The 18,236-nt window shown below is 35.0% G+C and overlaps 1 protein-coding gene across 12 annotated transcripts in view; it reads right to left on the reverse strand.

Moving 5' to 3' along the window:
* Nucleotides 1-18,236, reverse strand: part of Dgkb (diacylglycerol kinase beta) — a 609,362-nt gene that overhangs the window by 359,404 nt on the left and 231,722 nt on the right. For all 12 annotated transcript variants that reach the window (XM_010643347.3, XM_033757026.1, XM_010643348.3 and 9 more), the window contains one exon: nucleotides 18,123-18,197. In XM_010643347.3, the coding sequence (XP_010641649.1) occupies nucleotides 18,123-18,197 (75 nt within the window). The remainder of the gene's footprint in view (nucleotides 1-18,122; nucleotides 18,198-18,236) is intronic.

Consider the following 18,236-nt stretch of genomic DNA (forward strand, 5'->3'; position numbering starts at 1 on the left):
ATATATATATATGAAGGGACATACATAAGGTTTTACTACTGCTCATTTACCTGTATGTGTGGGCTTTTTTCCCTAACTTAAAATACATCTAAGAGATCCTTCTGTATCGCCACATACCGTAAGCATAAGTCACGTGGCAAATCGCAGGATGCTGTTAAGTATGCGTCAATGTTAAATAAATCACTTCTTTTTACAGACTTTTAAAAAGTCCCTAGCATTTCGTGATTGTAAAGAGTACTGTAGCTAGTAATATTTGACGCACATTTCCGAGAACGTGTATATGTATTTGAGGGCTTCTCTAGAGGAATTTTCGGTGACATCATCCTACCTCTCTAAATGTCGCCCACTGTGGACTATGCAAGTTCCAATTTCCTTGCAACCCTAAAGCAATGTATTTAAACGACGTGGCAACCTTTAGTTGACAATGAGAAAATACTGCATTTTTTTTCTGTTGGTGCCATCTCACTTCCCTTGTTACCAGAGGGCTGAGCTTATCTTCACAGGGGCTGCACTTGCGCGGCTTCCTCTGTGAACAGCACCCTCAAAGCCTCGCCCTTCTTTTCACTTGAGTTATCCTTTGACACTAGGTCAGCAACTCTGTACGCACTACAAGCGTTACCTTGCATTTAAATTTACATTGTTTAAAATATCTTTTCCAAGTTATACAAACTGTGCATAAATATAGTGACAAATATATAACAGTGAACTACAAAGCATCATCTCACATCAATAGCCCTGGTCATTTCAGGCGAGAAACTTCCATGCACTTTTTTATATACAGTATTATGTGTGTGTATTTCACTGTTTCTAGATATGCTACAAATATTTTCTTCTAGCCAATTAGCATTTGGTCTGCTTACATTATGTGCACTCTAACAAATACCTATGTGCCAACTGCCCGGGCATGAGGTGGCACATGTCCGATAACCTCCGCATCTCAGCTTTTTCACTACAGCCCTGCTCTTGCTCATCCACAGAGGTGAACACTATTCTGAATGTGCCATATTCGACATGCAGCTTTTATTTCTGTTTCCACTTAGCATTGGTGCTAACATCCATCCGTGCTGAAGCTGAAGTTCTTTCCATGTGTGGCTATTCTTTTTCATTTTTGCAGCAGTGTAAAATGACAGGTAAATAAATATGGCTTTTAAAATGGGTATCAGTGGGCATTTGGATGGATTAGCTGTATGTTCTTAGAAAAATTTTCATCTTATATGTACTCCCTAGTGCATTGGCAGTGGCTTCTATCAGAGTAAGATATATGTGATTTTATAAGGCAATGCCAATTTGTTTCTCAAAGAAGTTGTTACAAATGTACGCTCTAACGTGCAGTGTCATTCATCTTAAATTCATGGGTTTTTCTTTTAGTGTTTTCCTCTGTTTTCTACTCTCGTTCATATCAGTTATTAAAATTCTTTATTGATTCTAATTTCAGTCTTTTATGGTTTGTATGCTTAAAATATTCTTTGCAAGTAGAAAAGTTTTCCCTTGACTTCGGTTAATGTGTATTTTAATAAATAAGATTTCAGCTTTAACATACTCAAATTCACCTATCTTTTGATAAATGACTATCCCTTGTAATGAATCTTGTGTAAGAAAAGCTTCCCTGCTGAGAGATCAGAGGATTCCATATATACTTTTAAAATTGCAGAGTGATTTTTGATGTAAAATTATTCAGTTTGTCGTGGCATCAAGCAGGCATCCCTGCGATCACTTTCAGCTCCTCTTTCTTTGTTTCCTTCTTTGATCCCTTCATTTCTTCCTCTGTTCCTTTCTCCTTCCTTCTTTTCTTATCTTTCTTCCTTTCTCTTGTGGTAGTGGACCAATAATTTCTACTTATCTGAACCACCTTTTAATTTATTGAACAATTTATTCAATTTCCACCATGCAAACTCAATCATAAATATAAATTTTTACATTGGTTTATTTTGTCTTGCAGTTTTATTCAGCATTATTCACGTATTTGTCCACCTTGGCACCAACATCACACTCTTAAAATTGCTATAGTTTTCTACTAAGTTTACATCTCATAGGGTGTGATGAATCTTAGATAGTATTTTTTTCTTTGCTTTACATATACATTTTAAACCTGTTACAAAAATAAAAAATAAAAACACATAGACATCAGTCATGATTTTGACTGAAATTGTACTAGCCCCATAGATCAATTTTGGGATAAATGACATATGTACTGTAAGCTTGTGTGGTGTATGAATACAGAATGCTCAGGTTTGTACATATTCATCTGTGTTTTTCAAAAAAAATTCTCTGCTTAAAATCTTATATAAACACATTTGTGGTGGTTTGTAGAATTTTTATATTTCAAATATTTTTGAAATTACGTTTACTAGTATTGATATTAAAGTGTTTGTTATTTAGGTTCTACTGCTGTATGCTGACTTTATAAATGGCCCTGCTGCTCTTCTTTTTCTGTTGCCTATATTTTGTCTGTACATGTGTTTGAATTTGAATGTATAAAGTTGTACAATATGATAAGAACAATGGTATCAGTGAGGTCCAATTTTTATAATTGTTATGTTATATTCTGTTTCATTCCCCTGACCAGAATTCCAATTCATCATCAAAATGAGTGTTCATACAGACCATTTGATATCTTGTTCCTGAATTTAAATGGAATACTTCCTCCACTTCTACTCCTATAGTATTATTTTTATTATGCAAAAAATGTTAATTTTTCCAGATATTGATATGGCTGCTCTCATTTGATTGTAGTGAATAAATATGGATTTACACAGTTCCACATTATGAAACCATTCTTACAACACTTTCACGCACCTAAACTAGTCAATATTTACTAATATTTTCATAGATAAGTAGATTTGGCTTAAGAACATTTTGCTTAGAAGTTGTGCGACTATATTAAGGCCCACAATAAAACTGATTTTTTTCTTCATACTGTTTTTCTACTTTTTAAAATCAAAATTATACTGCCTCATTGTAAGTTGCAGAACATACCACCATTTCTGCTTCTTTTTGGGGAAAAAAAATGTATACTTTTGGAAGCTTCTAAAAAAAAATCTGGTAGCATCTGAATGAAATCAATTACAATTTTTCTGGTGAGTCTTTTTTAAATAGAAAGTTCTGAAATAATTGTTTACATTCTTTTACTAATCATTGAAAGTAATTATGCTTTCTAATTCTTCCTAAGTCAGATTTTGCCAGTTATATTTCTGAAACAATTTGTATGTTTCTCTTAGATTCTCAAATAGTTGGCACTGAAGTGTAAGAAAGTTCTTCAAAACAGGCCACTACAAGAAAGATTTACCACAAGGCTGACTGCTTCTGGTGAAAGCCTAACTTCCATTTGACTCACCGTTGTTCTTCTACTCCAGGATGAAGTTTCACCTGTTATTCATTCTCGTTTTCTTTTAAAATTGTCATCATTGGTTCTTCAGCAGCATCCTACCCCCAAGCAAACCCATGTGACTGACTGTCAGACCAGCTTACTCTCTGTAAATTGTTTGCTAAGTGGATTGAAAAGGTGACCTTTCTTTATCATAATATCTTAATCCACTCAGTCCATGCCGTTTTCCTTAGAGATTCATTCATGCCTTAGTTTATCCATTCATTGAACCATAACTTTGGAAAATTATGTAATCAGTCTGAGCCTCAGATGGCTTATTTTAAAAATGGAATGGATACCACCTGCTCTGTTGGGTTATTTATGCACAATTGAACAAAATGTTCATGTGTTATACTATCTATAGGTTATTACTAATTTAATTATTCCATCCCTTCATTAAAAGTAATATACATGTGTCCTAGGTAAGTGCAAAAAAGCAAAGCTGCATCGAACAGCTCCCAACTACAGTCCCCAACTACAGTCTGAAATCGCTCCCAACTACAGTCTGAAATCGGAGTGAGTGGACAGTTGTCTTCATTAAAAGTAATATACATGTGTCCTAGGTAAGTGCAAAAAAGCAAAGCTGCATCGAACAGTGAGGACGCTCCCAACTACAGTCTGAAATCGGAGTGAGTGGACAGTTGGGAAACCTCCTTACAGATCTGAGGACAGACGGCACAGCTGTGATTAAGGAAAAGCAAATCCAAGAGATTAGGCAAGGGCCAAACTGCAGAGGTCCACATGGCGCTGAGTTTTCACCCAGTATGGCCGTCAGGACAGAAGCTGCAGTTCACACTGCACTGGTCATTTTCCTATGGGGAAAAGTTAGGGAATGCAGATTCTGGAAACAGGACTCCCTGGGGAAACTTTAGGACTGTGTACTAAGTTTTCAATTACAAGTTTAAGATTCAATTGAAGAATCAATTAGCATAAACATTTTACAATGAAATGATTGTGATTGGCTCTTAAATATACTTATGCTATTTTAATGGACATTACAAAATTAAAACATCAAGTGATTCCTGAAGATGAATGATGATTAAGTTTTCTTTTCTGGTGGTTAGGACACACATTCTCTGGGAGAGTTTACATTTGAAAGCAAGCTTACATTAATGTGTGGGTTTTGTGGTTCTGTGTCAGATGCTTTCAAATATTTGTTCCATAGCCACTACTATGGTATAACACTCCCTGAAGATTCAATTATACAAGAAAAGTAAATTTTAGGGATGTGCTGTAAAACAATGTTTCTATGGTGAACAATATTTATGATACAATTAATATATTCCAGAACTTTGGAAAGTGTCTTATAATCAGATTTTTAAATGAAAATATACAGGCAGTTGTTTTGATTCTACCTTTTCATTTTACTGTTAAAAAAGTACGGAATTTCCATTTATGTAAATTTATTGCTTAGAAATCACATTGAACATGCAAAATTAATATGTGTGGATCTATTAAACTGTGTATAGACTATGCATTATATATCATAAAATATTATTTGATGCTTAGAAAAATCAGTGTGACTCATATGTACTTCTGGCATGCAGATTCATAAGTGCCTGTTTTCATTACAAATATTTGCATCATTTTATGTTGAGAAAAGGCTGAAAGAGCAACAATGACTACTATTGTCATCAGTTGTGCTCTTTTTTATCTCTTGTTTTAAAAATAATTTACTTCAGGAGCTTCACTTAAGAAAGATCTGAATTCTGACTTAAGTACTTCAAGGCAGAAAAGCATATTTTTCGGTTATTATTTTCCTCAATTCAAACGCGTATTTGCAAGTTCAGTGTTACTTTTTTTTTTTCCAAAATTACAAGATTGGAAGGCTTCACAATTGACTCACTAAAAAAACTGCATTTTCTGGACTGCAGTCTTACTGCTGGTCTTGAAAATGTATTTTCAGGCTGGAAAGCCAATTTTTAATGACTTCCAACTTGTTTGCTTTAATATCCAGAATTCATCTCTACTCACCTTGGCATCATTGATATGATTATTGCTATGACAGTATTATTGAAAAATTTATGTGTGAAGCATGGATGTCCCTCAAAGTTTTATTCTATAATTTACATTACAAAATAGCAACAGGGAAGGGGAGTTTATTCAGTGTCTTTTCTGTGGATCTTTATAAGGTCAACTTCAAAATAAGGATTCATCACTTTGATTCTTCTATCATTTCAACTGAATGTGAAACTAAATATAAATATTCTCACATCTCTAATCTTATCACCTTATTTAACGATATATATTTGTGTTTTATTTGGGGAGGGCAGGGATAGAATTCAGGACTTTGCACTTAGCAAGGCAGGTGGTAGAGCTAGATCCCCAGCTCAACAATGAATTATAAATTTGGGATAAACTAGAAAATGCACCTGTCTCAACAAACTTGGTCAGTCTTTTGAGTATTGTAGTATGGAAGGTGAATTTATACTGCTTCAGGGGACATGCTATGTGGATTAATGGGTAGTTTTTAAAAGGTAACTTTCGGTGTATTTGGGAAATACATGAGCTCCAATGAGTCATTATTAATTGAATCATTAACTTCACTATGATTAAATTTCTCAAAAAACATTTGTGCCTATGTGTATTGTAGAAGTGAAGGGAAAAGACAGAAATTACAAAAGAGAAAAAAAGAAAATGAGAGAGCAAAATCTAATGTCATTAAGTAACCTTCATATTCTGCTGAGTATAAAATGGCTCAGAAGTGCAATGTAATGAAACTGAATTTTGTAATGGGTTGTTTTTTCAAAATAATAAGCAAACCACAGCAATGGGTCAGAAGGCCCTAGTTTACCTGAGCCAACATGATATTTCACTCAAGAAGGAAAAATAATTCTGAAATGACCAATTCCTTTTTTCCTTCTTATGACTGTTTTCTTCAGCCCTCTTCAGCCTACAAAGCCAACTGTCTCTGCTGAGTTCACAGAGACTGTCTCTGCTGTCTCTGCTGGACTCATTCCATTTTGTAGAATGAAGTATTACCCAATTTTAGAATCACAAATAAAATCAATTATGATCTTTATGTGTTTTTCAAAATTTTGTCTTTTGATATCTAAGAATATAAAACACTATTTTTTCTCCCTCATAAGAGATTTTTTTTTTGTATTAAAATGTCAGTAAGTTAATGAAATTCAAATTTATCTACAGTTCTTAGCGCTGCAAATATTTGGTGAAGTTTGGATCATGCATGAGTCTCCATCCCTGAGTATACTAAGGAAAATCTATGTGTTATGTGTCTACCAATACACACGTATATTGTTTGAAATGAAATTTATAATATTGTGGTGATTTATGACTAACATCTAAGTAGAACCAATGACAATTCTGAAGGGACCAGTGTGGATGAAGTGAAAAAGATAGGAGTTCTAATTGAATAAAAACAATTATACATCCTTTTTGATTATTTTGAACTTTCAAAGATGCCACTATGGAAGAATTCAATCCTAATATTTGCAATTTAAAGCCCAGAGATATCCTCTGTGGTCCCAAGTTTACAGCTTAATATTAGCCACTAAAAACCAGCAGTAAATGTGATAAGGCTTCACAGATCTGTTTGAAAAATCTATTCAAAACCATTGTCGTGTTGTTTCATTATTAATAATGAAAATTAATTTCTATTCTGCAAGGATTAGATAATTCAAGTTAACAGAATATGATAAGAAATATTTTGAAATAAAATAATACTACATTTCTACTGAGGAAGAAAAAAAGTATTACTTTGCCTAAGATTAACTACAAAAGAATAGCTATAAATGCTTTCAAGAGGCAGATTTCCTAGAAAATCCTCATTACTGTACTCAGAAATGTAACTTTAAATGACATAACACCAGCTCCCACTGACTTATTTAATATTTGTTTTTGAACGGCAACTGTGCAGCAAGCACTGAATTAGATCCCGCAGATCCTAAACAAAGTTGAAATTCTTGCCTTCGATGAGTATCTCACTGGATGAACTGAAAAGGCAGACAAGAAAAGTGTGAAGGCATACTTCAGATGAATGCAAGATATTCTTTGCAGGTATTTAAAGCATACTAGTAAGAGAAGAGAGATAGCTTAATAAAATTAGATACATATAAGTTACAGTGATTCCCTTTGCATGCTTCCTAACAGCATTATTTCAAGCTTTCCAGAGTTTTAAAAAGGCAAAAACTTATACAATCTGAAGGGAAACCAGAGTATAAGAGTTTTAAAAATCTACTGATGCTCCTAGGCTACTGAGAATAGTGTTTTCTGGAGCGACTTTACAATATTTTATTTCCTCGGTTACTCAATTTATTAGTGTTTTTGTTTTTTCCAGAAGGTATCTTGGCAGCTATAGTCACTAACAGACTAAAGAATAATGTCTGTGTGTGTGTGTGTGTGTGTGTGTGTGTGCGCAAAAGAGAGATGTACAGACAGAGAGAAAGAGTACACTATGATTTTCATTTTAGTTAGTGGAATGCTAGTGTCTTGTATCCATTTATGATTTACGTGTGTACTGCAGTCAATGCAAAACAGTTTCTATCTGTAATTCCGACTTCAATAACAACCATATTTTTGCCAAGATCATGTAAGCTTCTCCAAAATCTACATTAAAAGCATTATTGTGGGAACAAAAAAATCCTATCATTTGTGTGAAATACTTTAATTGAGTTTATAACAGCATTATCTCTAATATCCAAGGTTTCATCTTCATGTAAATGAACTTCCCAAACTGTTATTAGGGTTTATGAATTGAATGACCTCAAATCTATTTGCAAACTAACTTTCTTTTAAAACGTTTTAGTCACTCTGACATAAAAAGTGTTAATGGACTTAAGAATCTTCAGAAAGTCAGTGTCATCACTAGCCTTCATGGCTAATGTTAACCAATGTTTCTTGCAAGTTATATACTTATGATAAACTCTTAAGAATTTGAAATTCAGAACTTTTTCATTTAAAAGCCAGTTTCAGTTTTGAGCTGAATGTTGTGGAAAGGTTTTATGGCAAAATAAAAAGTGTTGCCAGACATAAATAATTACAGACGTAAACTATATGTTTAATGAAAAAAAAACTGAGAAAGAAAACACATTATGTAATCTACACTGTTAATAGAATGGCTAAGCCCATTTGTTCCCACATTACATGTATATAAGGATTTAGTTTGATGTGGCTGCAGTTATCATGAAATGAACCTCCACGGTGAGTAGCCCTAGAAAGTTTCCAGTTTCCTGTGATGGTTTTCCAGCATTCTATAAAGAAGCAGTTCCACCAGCATGGTGTGTGGAGCTTTATAACTGGGCCCTGTTGCCGTAAGTGCCAGGCATGTGCCAAAATCTTGATATTAGCGTGGGATGATCCAGGTATATTTCAGTTTAGATGAAGTTGTGTTTGCCCTGATGATTATATACATCACTGCTTCCAACCCAAATCCTGGGAATCCCTGGTCTTGCTGCCATCCTGGACTATGCTACGGTCAGTAATTCCCTAAAAAAATGAGAATCCTGACTTATTCTACCTCTTTGTTCAGTCTCACTACCTCTTGGGGCCAGTTCTCATCCACAGAGCCTTTTATTCAAGGACAATAGGTGTACATCTAACCTTTGATTTCCCACAGTCTGCACTGACATTGCTGCCTGGTATACCTGTACCTTATCTTCCTTTCTGAGGGATTTGAGGCACAGACCATAGTTTAATGGGCTGGTAGACAAGGCATAGAATTCTTCTGGTTGTTGCTCATCTTTGTGACTGGAAAAGGTTAGGAAAGGACATTTTTGCCGCTCATGTTTCAGAAGTAGTAATTGTATACTAAAGAGAGATCTCCGTTCACTGGATGCATATTTCATTAGTGAGCAATATAGCAGACGCTAGGTATAAACATTAGAGAATTGTTAAACCAGTGCTCATCAGAGTTCACTGAAGCACCCCAATTACAGATGATATTTAAATTTTAAAAAGTAAAATTCCTAGGCAATTGCCAGTTTGGGTCAGATGCTGAGACCCTTGTAATACGCCAGAAGAATCTTAGATAAGTACTCCCAATAGCCTTAGTATTCCATGTGGCCTGGCCCCTTAGAACCATTCTAACAAGCTGCCTCCCTCATTCTAACATTCTGACACGCTGCTGCAGCCACTGTGCTATTCCTGCTCATGTTTCCCAAATACGTAAGATAGTCTTTCAACCTGACCCTTCTCCTCTTGCTCTGCTCTGGCAAACATTACTCCAGGAGGGGGTCCCATGGCTCACTCATCTCCTTCCTGCCAATATTCTGAGCTCTTCCTTGTATAAACTGTTTCCAAGGAGAATCATGGAACTCTTACTACCTTGCACATACATAATCTGTCTACCTTCCTAGTTACAATAATATATTTTTATTTGCTTATTAGTTGATGTTTGTTTTACTTCTCTAAAAAAAGAAGGCAATGAATACCACAGGTATTGTCCATTTTGTTCAAAGGAGACTGGAAATGCTAAGACTTATTTCAAGCATCTGACACTTTAGAATAAAAACATAAATATGTTTTCAGCAGAGTTGGTCTGAATTTTGAGGAATATTTGCTTTGTTTTTGAGAATTTCTTTCACCTCTGACATAATCCCTAAAACAGTAAAAGGTAAGATAATCTGGCCGGGGATTTAGCTAAGTGGTTCTGCCGCCTGCCTCACAAGCACAAGGACCCGAGTTCGAGTTCGATCCCTGGTACCAAAAAAAAAAAAAAAAAAAAGTAATATGATCTGATACAATTGGAATTTTACTTAAATAAAAATACGGTATAAATTTTGCTACATATAATGGTATTTTATTTTATTTTATTATTTTTATTTACTTATCTTATTTATTTATTTGTTTGTTTATTTTGAGGCCAGGTCTCACTATGTAGTTGAGACTGACCTGGAACTCACTATGTAGCCCAGGCTGGTCTCGAACTCACAGCGGTCCCCCTACCTCAGCCTCCTGAGTGCCGGGATTACAGGTATGCACCACCATGCCAGGCATATAATGATATTTTAAATTAAGAATGTAATAGAGCTGGGGATTTAGCTCAGAGGTTCAGGGCCTGCCTTGCAAATGCAAGGACCCGAGTTCGATACCCGGTACCAAAAAAAAAAAAAAAAAAAAAAAAAAAAAGAAGAAAAAAAATATACATACAGTTTTCTATTACATTCTTAATATATATATAAACACATACATACATATTTAAATTGCACAGTTATTTTCATAGGAGAGAATATTCAAAGTATTCACTATAGAAATATGTCATATTTGGAATATGTGAGTCTATATGTTGATTTGTTTTTTTTTTAATTTATGTTTTATATTTAGTTCAAGTTGATTAAAACAGGTTCTATTAAGTAATTAAAAAAAATCATTATACCTAATTATAATGCACAATGTGTGATATAACTTACACATTTTAAAAGAATATCTTGCATTTTATTTCAATTCACTAAATACTAATTTAAAAGTTTTAAAGATAACATGAGAATACATGATCTGTACTTTTATGAAGTTTTGTGTCAGAAGAAAAAACAATGTCACTATTACGCAAAAAGTTGACATTAACTTTTTATAATTTACATTAGCAGGTGGAGTTGGTATATAACTAGAGATGTGCATGTTTATTTTAATGGTGTTGGTGTAAAGGAAAATGTATTCTATGAATAGAAGTGAGCAATTTATATTTCATATTTAAACCTTTTCAAACAGTTCATACCTCCAAATAATATATTAATTGTATGATAATATGTACAATTGAGAAGGAAAAATATGACACAACTCTGTTTTCAGAAAGCTTAAAACAGAATAATCAGGACTAAAGGAAAAATTCATATAAGGAGATAAAATAGAAATATTCATTTTTGTTGTGAAAACAAAGTCAAAAATAGAGTTTTGAAATATACCATATAATTTGACCTGGGTATCATTTCCATGCTTAAGAAAGTAACCTGCATTTTGAAACAAAGAAGAGTAAAAGAAAAATAGTAAAGGATAGGAGAAGTGAGCAAAAATTTTAAGTGACTGTAGTAAAGAGGAAAATTGGGGGAAAATAAAAGAATGAATAAAATCAAGTTTGGGGTGGCAAATAAAATATACAATTAAAGAATAAATCTGCACAATAGCATTGGAAAAGTCATACACCAGAAATGGTGATTACACTAAAATGTACAGATCACAAAGGTTATTAGAGTAATAGACAGCCATTACAGAAGAGAGCAGTTTATAGAGCAACACTCTCAAAGGGAAAAACTACAAAATGACCGTCTTTTCAGCAGACCCATGATGATCAAGGACAGCACAGCGAAAAGCAGGGATGGTAGGGCCTAGGTGTGAACAGGTCGGTGGTTGCAGTTAACAGGGGACATCACAGCCTGGCCAAAGTCCCCATTCAGAGCAGCAACTTGGGGCATTTGCCTCTGGGAGAGCAACAGAGAGACAGTCTAAAAGGGAATCGCAGGTCGGTCATCTGGAATAAAACAGGACACTCTCATCATGACAAAGATGAAGACAGAAATTCAAAAACAAAGCTCTTTAAACTCATTTAAAAAATCTGGAGACACAATGAATTGGGGAGAATGGATATCATTGACTTTTGAGAAAATAACTAGACTGGCGGTGCATAAGACAGCCCCCAATAGGAATGAACAAATACATCAAAGAAGCAAAGTCAAGGTCAGTAACGTTCTTACAAACCCATCATTTTATCTTACATGAAATACACCTCATATGAGTGAAAAAACTGGACAAATGAACAGCCTTTATGGAGGTAACTAGACTTCAACCTGAGAAAAATATATTTCATCTGGACATCATCCCTATCTGTCAAGGCACCTCGAAGAAAAACGAAATTTTTGAAGATGAAACGCGATAATTTAAAACAAAATATAAAAGCACTAAGACAGAATATAAAAGAAGATTTTAATAAACCTGCTAAAGATAAAATATTCATATGAATAATAAAGGATTAGGAAAGTGTTTGGTCTAGAATTTGCAGGTAAAAATTTTACATGGCGGCGCGGAAAAGTCTATATGCAATGAAAACACAAAATACGGGGGAGGCAGAACACGGAAGTAGCCCAGTAAAGGTTCAGTCCTGCATCAGCTGCAGCATCTGCCTGAAGCATCATTGGAATGGACAAGGAGCTTTCTACCTGGTACCACTCCGCCCTCGTTAGAGCACAGGGTTCTGCTTCCAAGACGTAGTAAAGCTTGGGTGATGAGAATTCCACTTGCAGTTATTGAGCACAGTGGTGGCCAACTTCAAGTGCATCTTGCCTAGGCTACAAGGTGCCTGCATGTTAGATCTGGGCATGATTTTGGGTACTTACAAGATGTCTTTTATGAGATTAATGTTTAAGTTGGTGGATTAGCTAAACAGATGGTCTTCTAAAATGTGAGTGTGCCTCATCCACTCCACTACAGAAGAAACAGTGAAACAGAAAGGCTGACCCTCCCCTAAGAAGGAATATTCCCACCTGAAAGAATTCAAACTGGGATGTGGGCTCTGTACAGTTCTAACTCACCAGCTTCCATAATCTCCTGAGTCAATGCCTTTTATCATCTCTTTGTCAGAGAGGGGCCATGGGGTGCACCTGTAATCTCACCACTCTGTGACGCTGCAGTAAGAGGATCTGCACTTCAAGCCTTGGCAAATTAGAAATTTAGCAATAAATTGATTCAAGATTTTTTAAAAAAGAAAGAAAAATGAGCAGGGGATGTGGGTCAGGGAGAGGACCTTGGGTTCAGTTTAAAAAAAAATAAAAACCTCTCTACAATGTAGATAGATATTCTGTCTCTGTAGGGAGCACTAATGTGACCATTTTGTCTGGATCTTCTTGACTTTCATGGCATTTGATCTGTATAGGTTTTTGAAACAAAGAGCGGCAAACTACCTTGAAAGACAATAGAGTTTTCAGCTTCAACTTCTGCATGGACATTTTAAAGCCGTTTATGCCACTGGACAACCAGGCACAAGGTTTACTAGTGTAATCAACTTGGATTACCCAGGGGAAAATAGTTTGCTGATGTACAATCGGGTAGGAAGGATTGGAGGGTTTTCTGTTAGCCTTGGTTTCATCACTGCCTAAATTACACGGAGTAGCAAGCGATCCAAATTTAATGCCATAATATTCCCAAGCCTTTTAAACCACTCCTTTTTAGGCATTGAGGTAACTAGGAGGCTCTATATCCCTGTATTTACTGACTTATCCAAGCACACAAATGAGTCAATATTGATAATATTGCTGGTCGCTACAGCAAAGGAAAATAAAGTGTTCTACAGTTCAGCAGCAAAGAAAAGAAATCTATAGGATCACTCTGAAGACCTAGGGTGAAAGGAACTGTGACAGAGAATTAAGTAAGTGCCTAAAACAGGGAAGGGTTTTTGAGAGAATTAATGCTTTTATGTACCAACATGCCTAGCAATAAAGGTACAATGGACAATAATTTTGCCCTTCATCAACATTGCTACCAAAGCTTGAGACCTATCAGATAAAAGCAGGCCACTCTTCTGGGTAAATATTTAACCAGCTGAAATACAGGTGAGAAATATCTTCAATTTCAGCTAAAACTTTCAATTAGTTGTAAAACCAGGCCTATAGGCATTACATATCTTTTCTTCTTTATATTATTAACAATGTCATTTAGTTAAATGACTTTTTGGTTAAACTGGGAAGTCTTCTGCTCATATAGCTGTAAACTGAGACTGAATGGATAAAGAGAGAACAGAAGAGTCATTACAAATGGGTTTCCAGGGAACCAGAACTAGAAGTGGGAATGCTAAGTAAATGAGGATTTGAGTTGTCTGCAACCGAGAGTCACGAATGTGCTTTCAGTTACATGTCTAGTAATAATAATTTGTTTAGTGTTATAAGTTTTTGTCAACTCAAATCTTCACAAAGAATGAATACTTTTCTATCCCATTGTTGTAGTGAGGTACATCCTATTGTTTATTCCTACACAAAATTCATCTTTATCTTCATTAGCTATAGTGTCCTAACGTTTGTTTGAGGAAACAAAAGGCAGTTTGGCTAGGATTCTTAGCCAAGATACTCAATACCACACTTCCCATGGCTTTGGAATAACAAATACATGTTTCTCGCTGAGATACGAGCTGGAATAGAGAAAGAACACCAAAAACAAGTGAAATCAATTCCTCAGGTACAGTACTCTCAAGGACTATGTCTTTTAATTCTTCCTACTTTGCTTAAATTGTCCTGACTCCTATCCTTTTGGAAATGCATTGGTCTACTAATTCAATGAATGGCCCCATAATTTGTGTTTTACATCACTGCAGATTGAACCCAGGGCCTTCTCACTGAGCTGATTTCCCTTTCGTCCTTCTCCTTCGCCTTCTCCTTCTCCTTCTCCTTCTCCTTCTCCTTCTCCTTCTCCTTCTCCTTCTCCTTCTTCTTCTTCTTCTTCTTCTTCTTCTTCTTCTTCTTCCTCCTCCTCCTCCTCCTCCTCATCTTCTTCTTCCTCCTCCTACTTTTTCCTCTTCTTCTTCTTTTTAATTTTGTGATAGGAACTTGCTAAGTTCCTAAATTGCCCAGGCAGAGCTCAACCCTAAAATCCTCTTGTCTCAGCTTTTCAGAGTGTTGGGATTACAAGCATGCACCACCACATCTGGAGAGTGGTAAATGTCATTCTACTAACAAACTAGAGTACATTTCTGTTGTTAATAGTAAAGCAAACATAATCGATACATATGTAACTTTTAAAATTGATCACAACATGCAAAGATATATGACAAGAATGCATTTTCATCCGTAAAATTGAGCAAAACTAAAAATTACTGAAGATAGTCAATTCAAGGGAAGTTGTGAGAAATATACATTATATACTGTTGTTGGAATTATAGTTTAACAGAAACTTTTTGGATAGTACTTTGGTAGATAGAACCTGGCAGAATTATAATTGAAAAATTCTCAACTAAGCAATTTTACCTATAGCAATTTATTCTATGAAATATTTGAACATGATTTCAAACATATAGAGGTAGACTGATAGGTATATTAATCTGGGATATTGGCAGTAAACAAAAAACAGGCACTCTCTTCATTAATAATAGAATAGCTAGCAAATTTATAAAATACTGTACAGCTCTTAGAAATGACACTGTTGATAACTACACAAATGAAAAAAATGACCATCAAAAGGAGAAAACTGCACACAAAATTAAGTCGGTACCATAAGTTAGATAAAATACATATCTATGCAACATATAGCTGCATATTTTAATATACTAGATTGATAAACAAGGTAATCGTACATAAACAAACAAACCTAATCTCAGTGATGATTTCTTTCTTTCTTTTTTTTTTTTTGGTTTTTTTTGAGACAGGGTCTCACTATGTAGGTGAGACTGACCTGGAACTCACTATGTAGCTCAGGCTGGACTTGAACTCACAGCTATCCTCCTGCCCCAGCCTACTGAGTGCTGGGATTACAGGAGTGCACCACCACATCCCACTACAGTGGTGATTTCTTAAGAGTGGTAGATCTTGAAATGGGGCTCAAAAATTGCTTTTCTAATAATATTCGTTGTAGCATAGACTTTTTATGCATATATATGAAATTTTATTTCTTCAATATATTAAAGTAAAGTAGATGATAATATGATGCCTAACACTGAGTGAAAAAAATTGCAAAAATAAAAATATTTTAAAAATGGTATGTCTTTCCAAGAGAACTAAAAGAATCATATCACAGAGAAGTATGTGCACCCATGTTTATAGTGGCACAGTTTGTAATAGCTAAATCTTGGAAGCAGCCTATTTGCCCATCCGTTGGAAACTGGATAAAGAAGATGTGGTTTTTCTATAAAATGGAATATTACTCAGCCATAAAGAATGAGAAAATAGATTCATTCATAGGAAAATGGATACATATTGAAGATATACTCCTAAGTGAAATAAATAAGTCACACATGTGTAAATACCAAATAGTTTCCGTGGTGTAAATAATCTGCAACAATGCGTAAGATTCTAATAAGATTACTGACATTTAGAAATGGGAAGAAAGGAGCTAAAGGTGTAGGGAAGGTGGGATGGGTAGGGGAAGAGTAAAAAGGGAAAAGAAAAAATTGTGAGAGAATGAAAAGATGGAAATAAAGTGTTTGTAGATGGGGAGGGGAGGAGGGGGTGAAGGGAGAGCAGAGGTAAGGGGAAAAAATGAGAATCAAAACTTGTCATGTAGAGGTACAAGATCCCAACAATGAATGTAACTGTACTGTATCCCTAAAATGTACCAATAAACTCAATTAACGCTGAAAAAAATGGTAGAGCAGTGCTAAGAATACATTATTGCAGCATATGTACAGAGAGCTATAAAAGTAACCATGTTATTAATAATTATTACTTAATATTACAACAAATAGCATTGACAATGACCAATGTTTTTGAGAAAATATTGTGTTGGAAGCACATAGTTATATGCTTCGTGGACATCCATCCCCCTGAACTTCACAATATCCTATGGAGAAGGTACAAGTGCTAATTTCACAGATAGACCATGAAAGCGCACAGAGGTTAAGTTACAAAGGCAGCAATTAGGAAAGCCAGTTGTTCCTTTATGAAATCAGGGAAAACTTGGATTTGTCTGGTTTTGGTGGATCTATAGGGGTCTTAGAGTTACAGTTTCTTATTCCTACACAATAGGACCTACTTATGTGGAGTCCAGAACATATTAATTGGTAAGAAAAAGAACCACACTTAAGCATGAGAGTTGGTGCGGATCTGTAACACTGGCTCACTTTACTGACTTGGGGACTTTCTGCAGGTGGCTCAGCTAGCCATCAGCCAGTTAATGACAGGGGATTCTGGAGTGTGTAGTTAGGTAAAGGCAGCATACAGAAGTAAGTCCCTGGGGTGAGCCTGCTTTCTTCTATAGAAAGGGGTTCAGTACAGCACTGCTCACCATTTGGAAACCCACTCTGGGCAGCAGCAGCAAGGGAATGGAAGAGAGATGAATACATTTGTAGGAGCCTATGCTAACCAGTCCTACTTTATGAACATTTACTTAACACGAGACACAATGGTTTAAATACTTTCTTGCACTTTTCAGAGTACAAACAATTTCAATATTTAGTTTGTAGTTCTTGAGAAAGACCTGTAAGACTTATTTTTAATTCTAGTGCTTCTTTAAAAAACTGCATGTGTAAAGCATATAGAGCTTCTGTCTACTTTAATAGTCTAATGTTTATTTTCATGCTGATAGAGAAAAGATGTGGACAGAAAAAGATGGCAGTAATTATTTAACTAGAAAAATGATTACATTTTATTCCAGTTCTTACTTATGTCATCAAAAGTATACAGCTTACATTGAAAGAATAATTTGATTTCATTGCTTCTTACCTATTAACTATGAAGTACAATAGACTGATATTCATTAGATTTTGCAAGTAGTAAATGAAAAAATTACACTACAATGTCTTTTCATTGTTAACTACATCTATCTATACTCTGCTGCTGGTCTGTATTTTACATTAATAGAGTAAAAGAACAGAGAGTAGTTCTCAAAACACTTGTCATTAGGTTAAGCAGTTGTCTAGGGTGTTTGTGTGTTATTATTATTAGTACTATTGTTAGTATCACTTCGCCAATGTTAAAAAAAAAAACTAATTGAGCCATTAGTGATTTTGAAAAGCATCTGTTATAGATTCTGTTATGTAATTGACATTTACTTTTTAAATGTACTGACCTGGCTGCTGTATTCAATAACATTATTTCTAGATTTGTCAGTCTGTTTATTTCATTAGTTACTATTATATAGGTTATGGTAATAATAGTACCCTTGGACTTACCCTGGCATTGGTCCATTTCCAGCAAGACTATAAACTTGACGAGGATTTAGTAGATACTGGAATTTTCTGTAAATTCTGTATAAGTACAGATAAGAAAAAAAGAAAATTAAGTAA

Source organism: Fukomys damarensis, unplaced genomic scaffold (genome assembly GCF_012274545.1).
Source record: "Fukomys damarensis isolate Sample0158 unplaced genomic scaffold, DMR_v1.0_HiC HiC_scaffold_4, whole genome shotgun sequence".
NCBI lineage: Eukaryota > Metazoa > Chordata > Mammalia > Rodentia > Bathyergidae > Fukomys > Fukomys damarensis.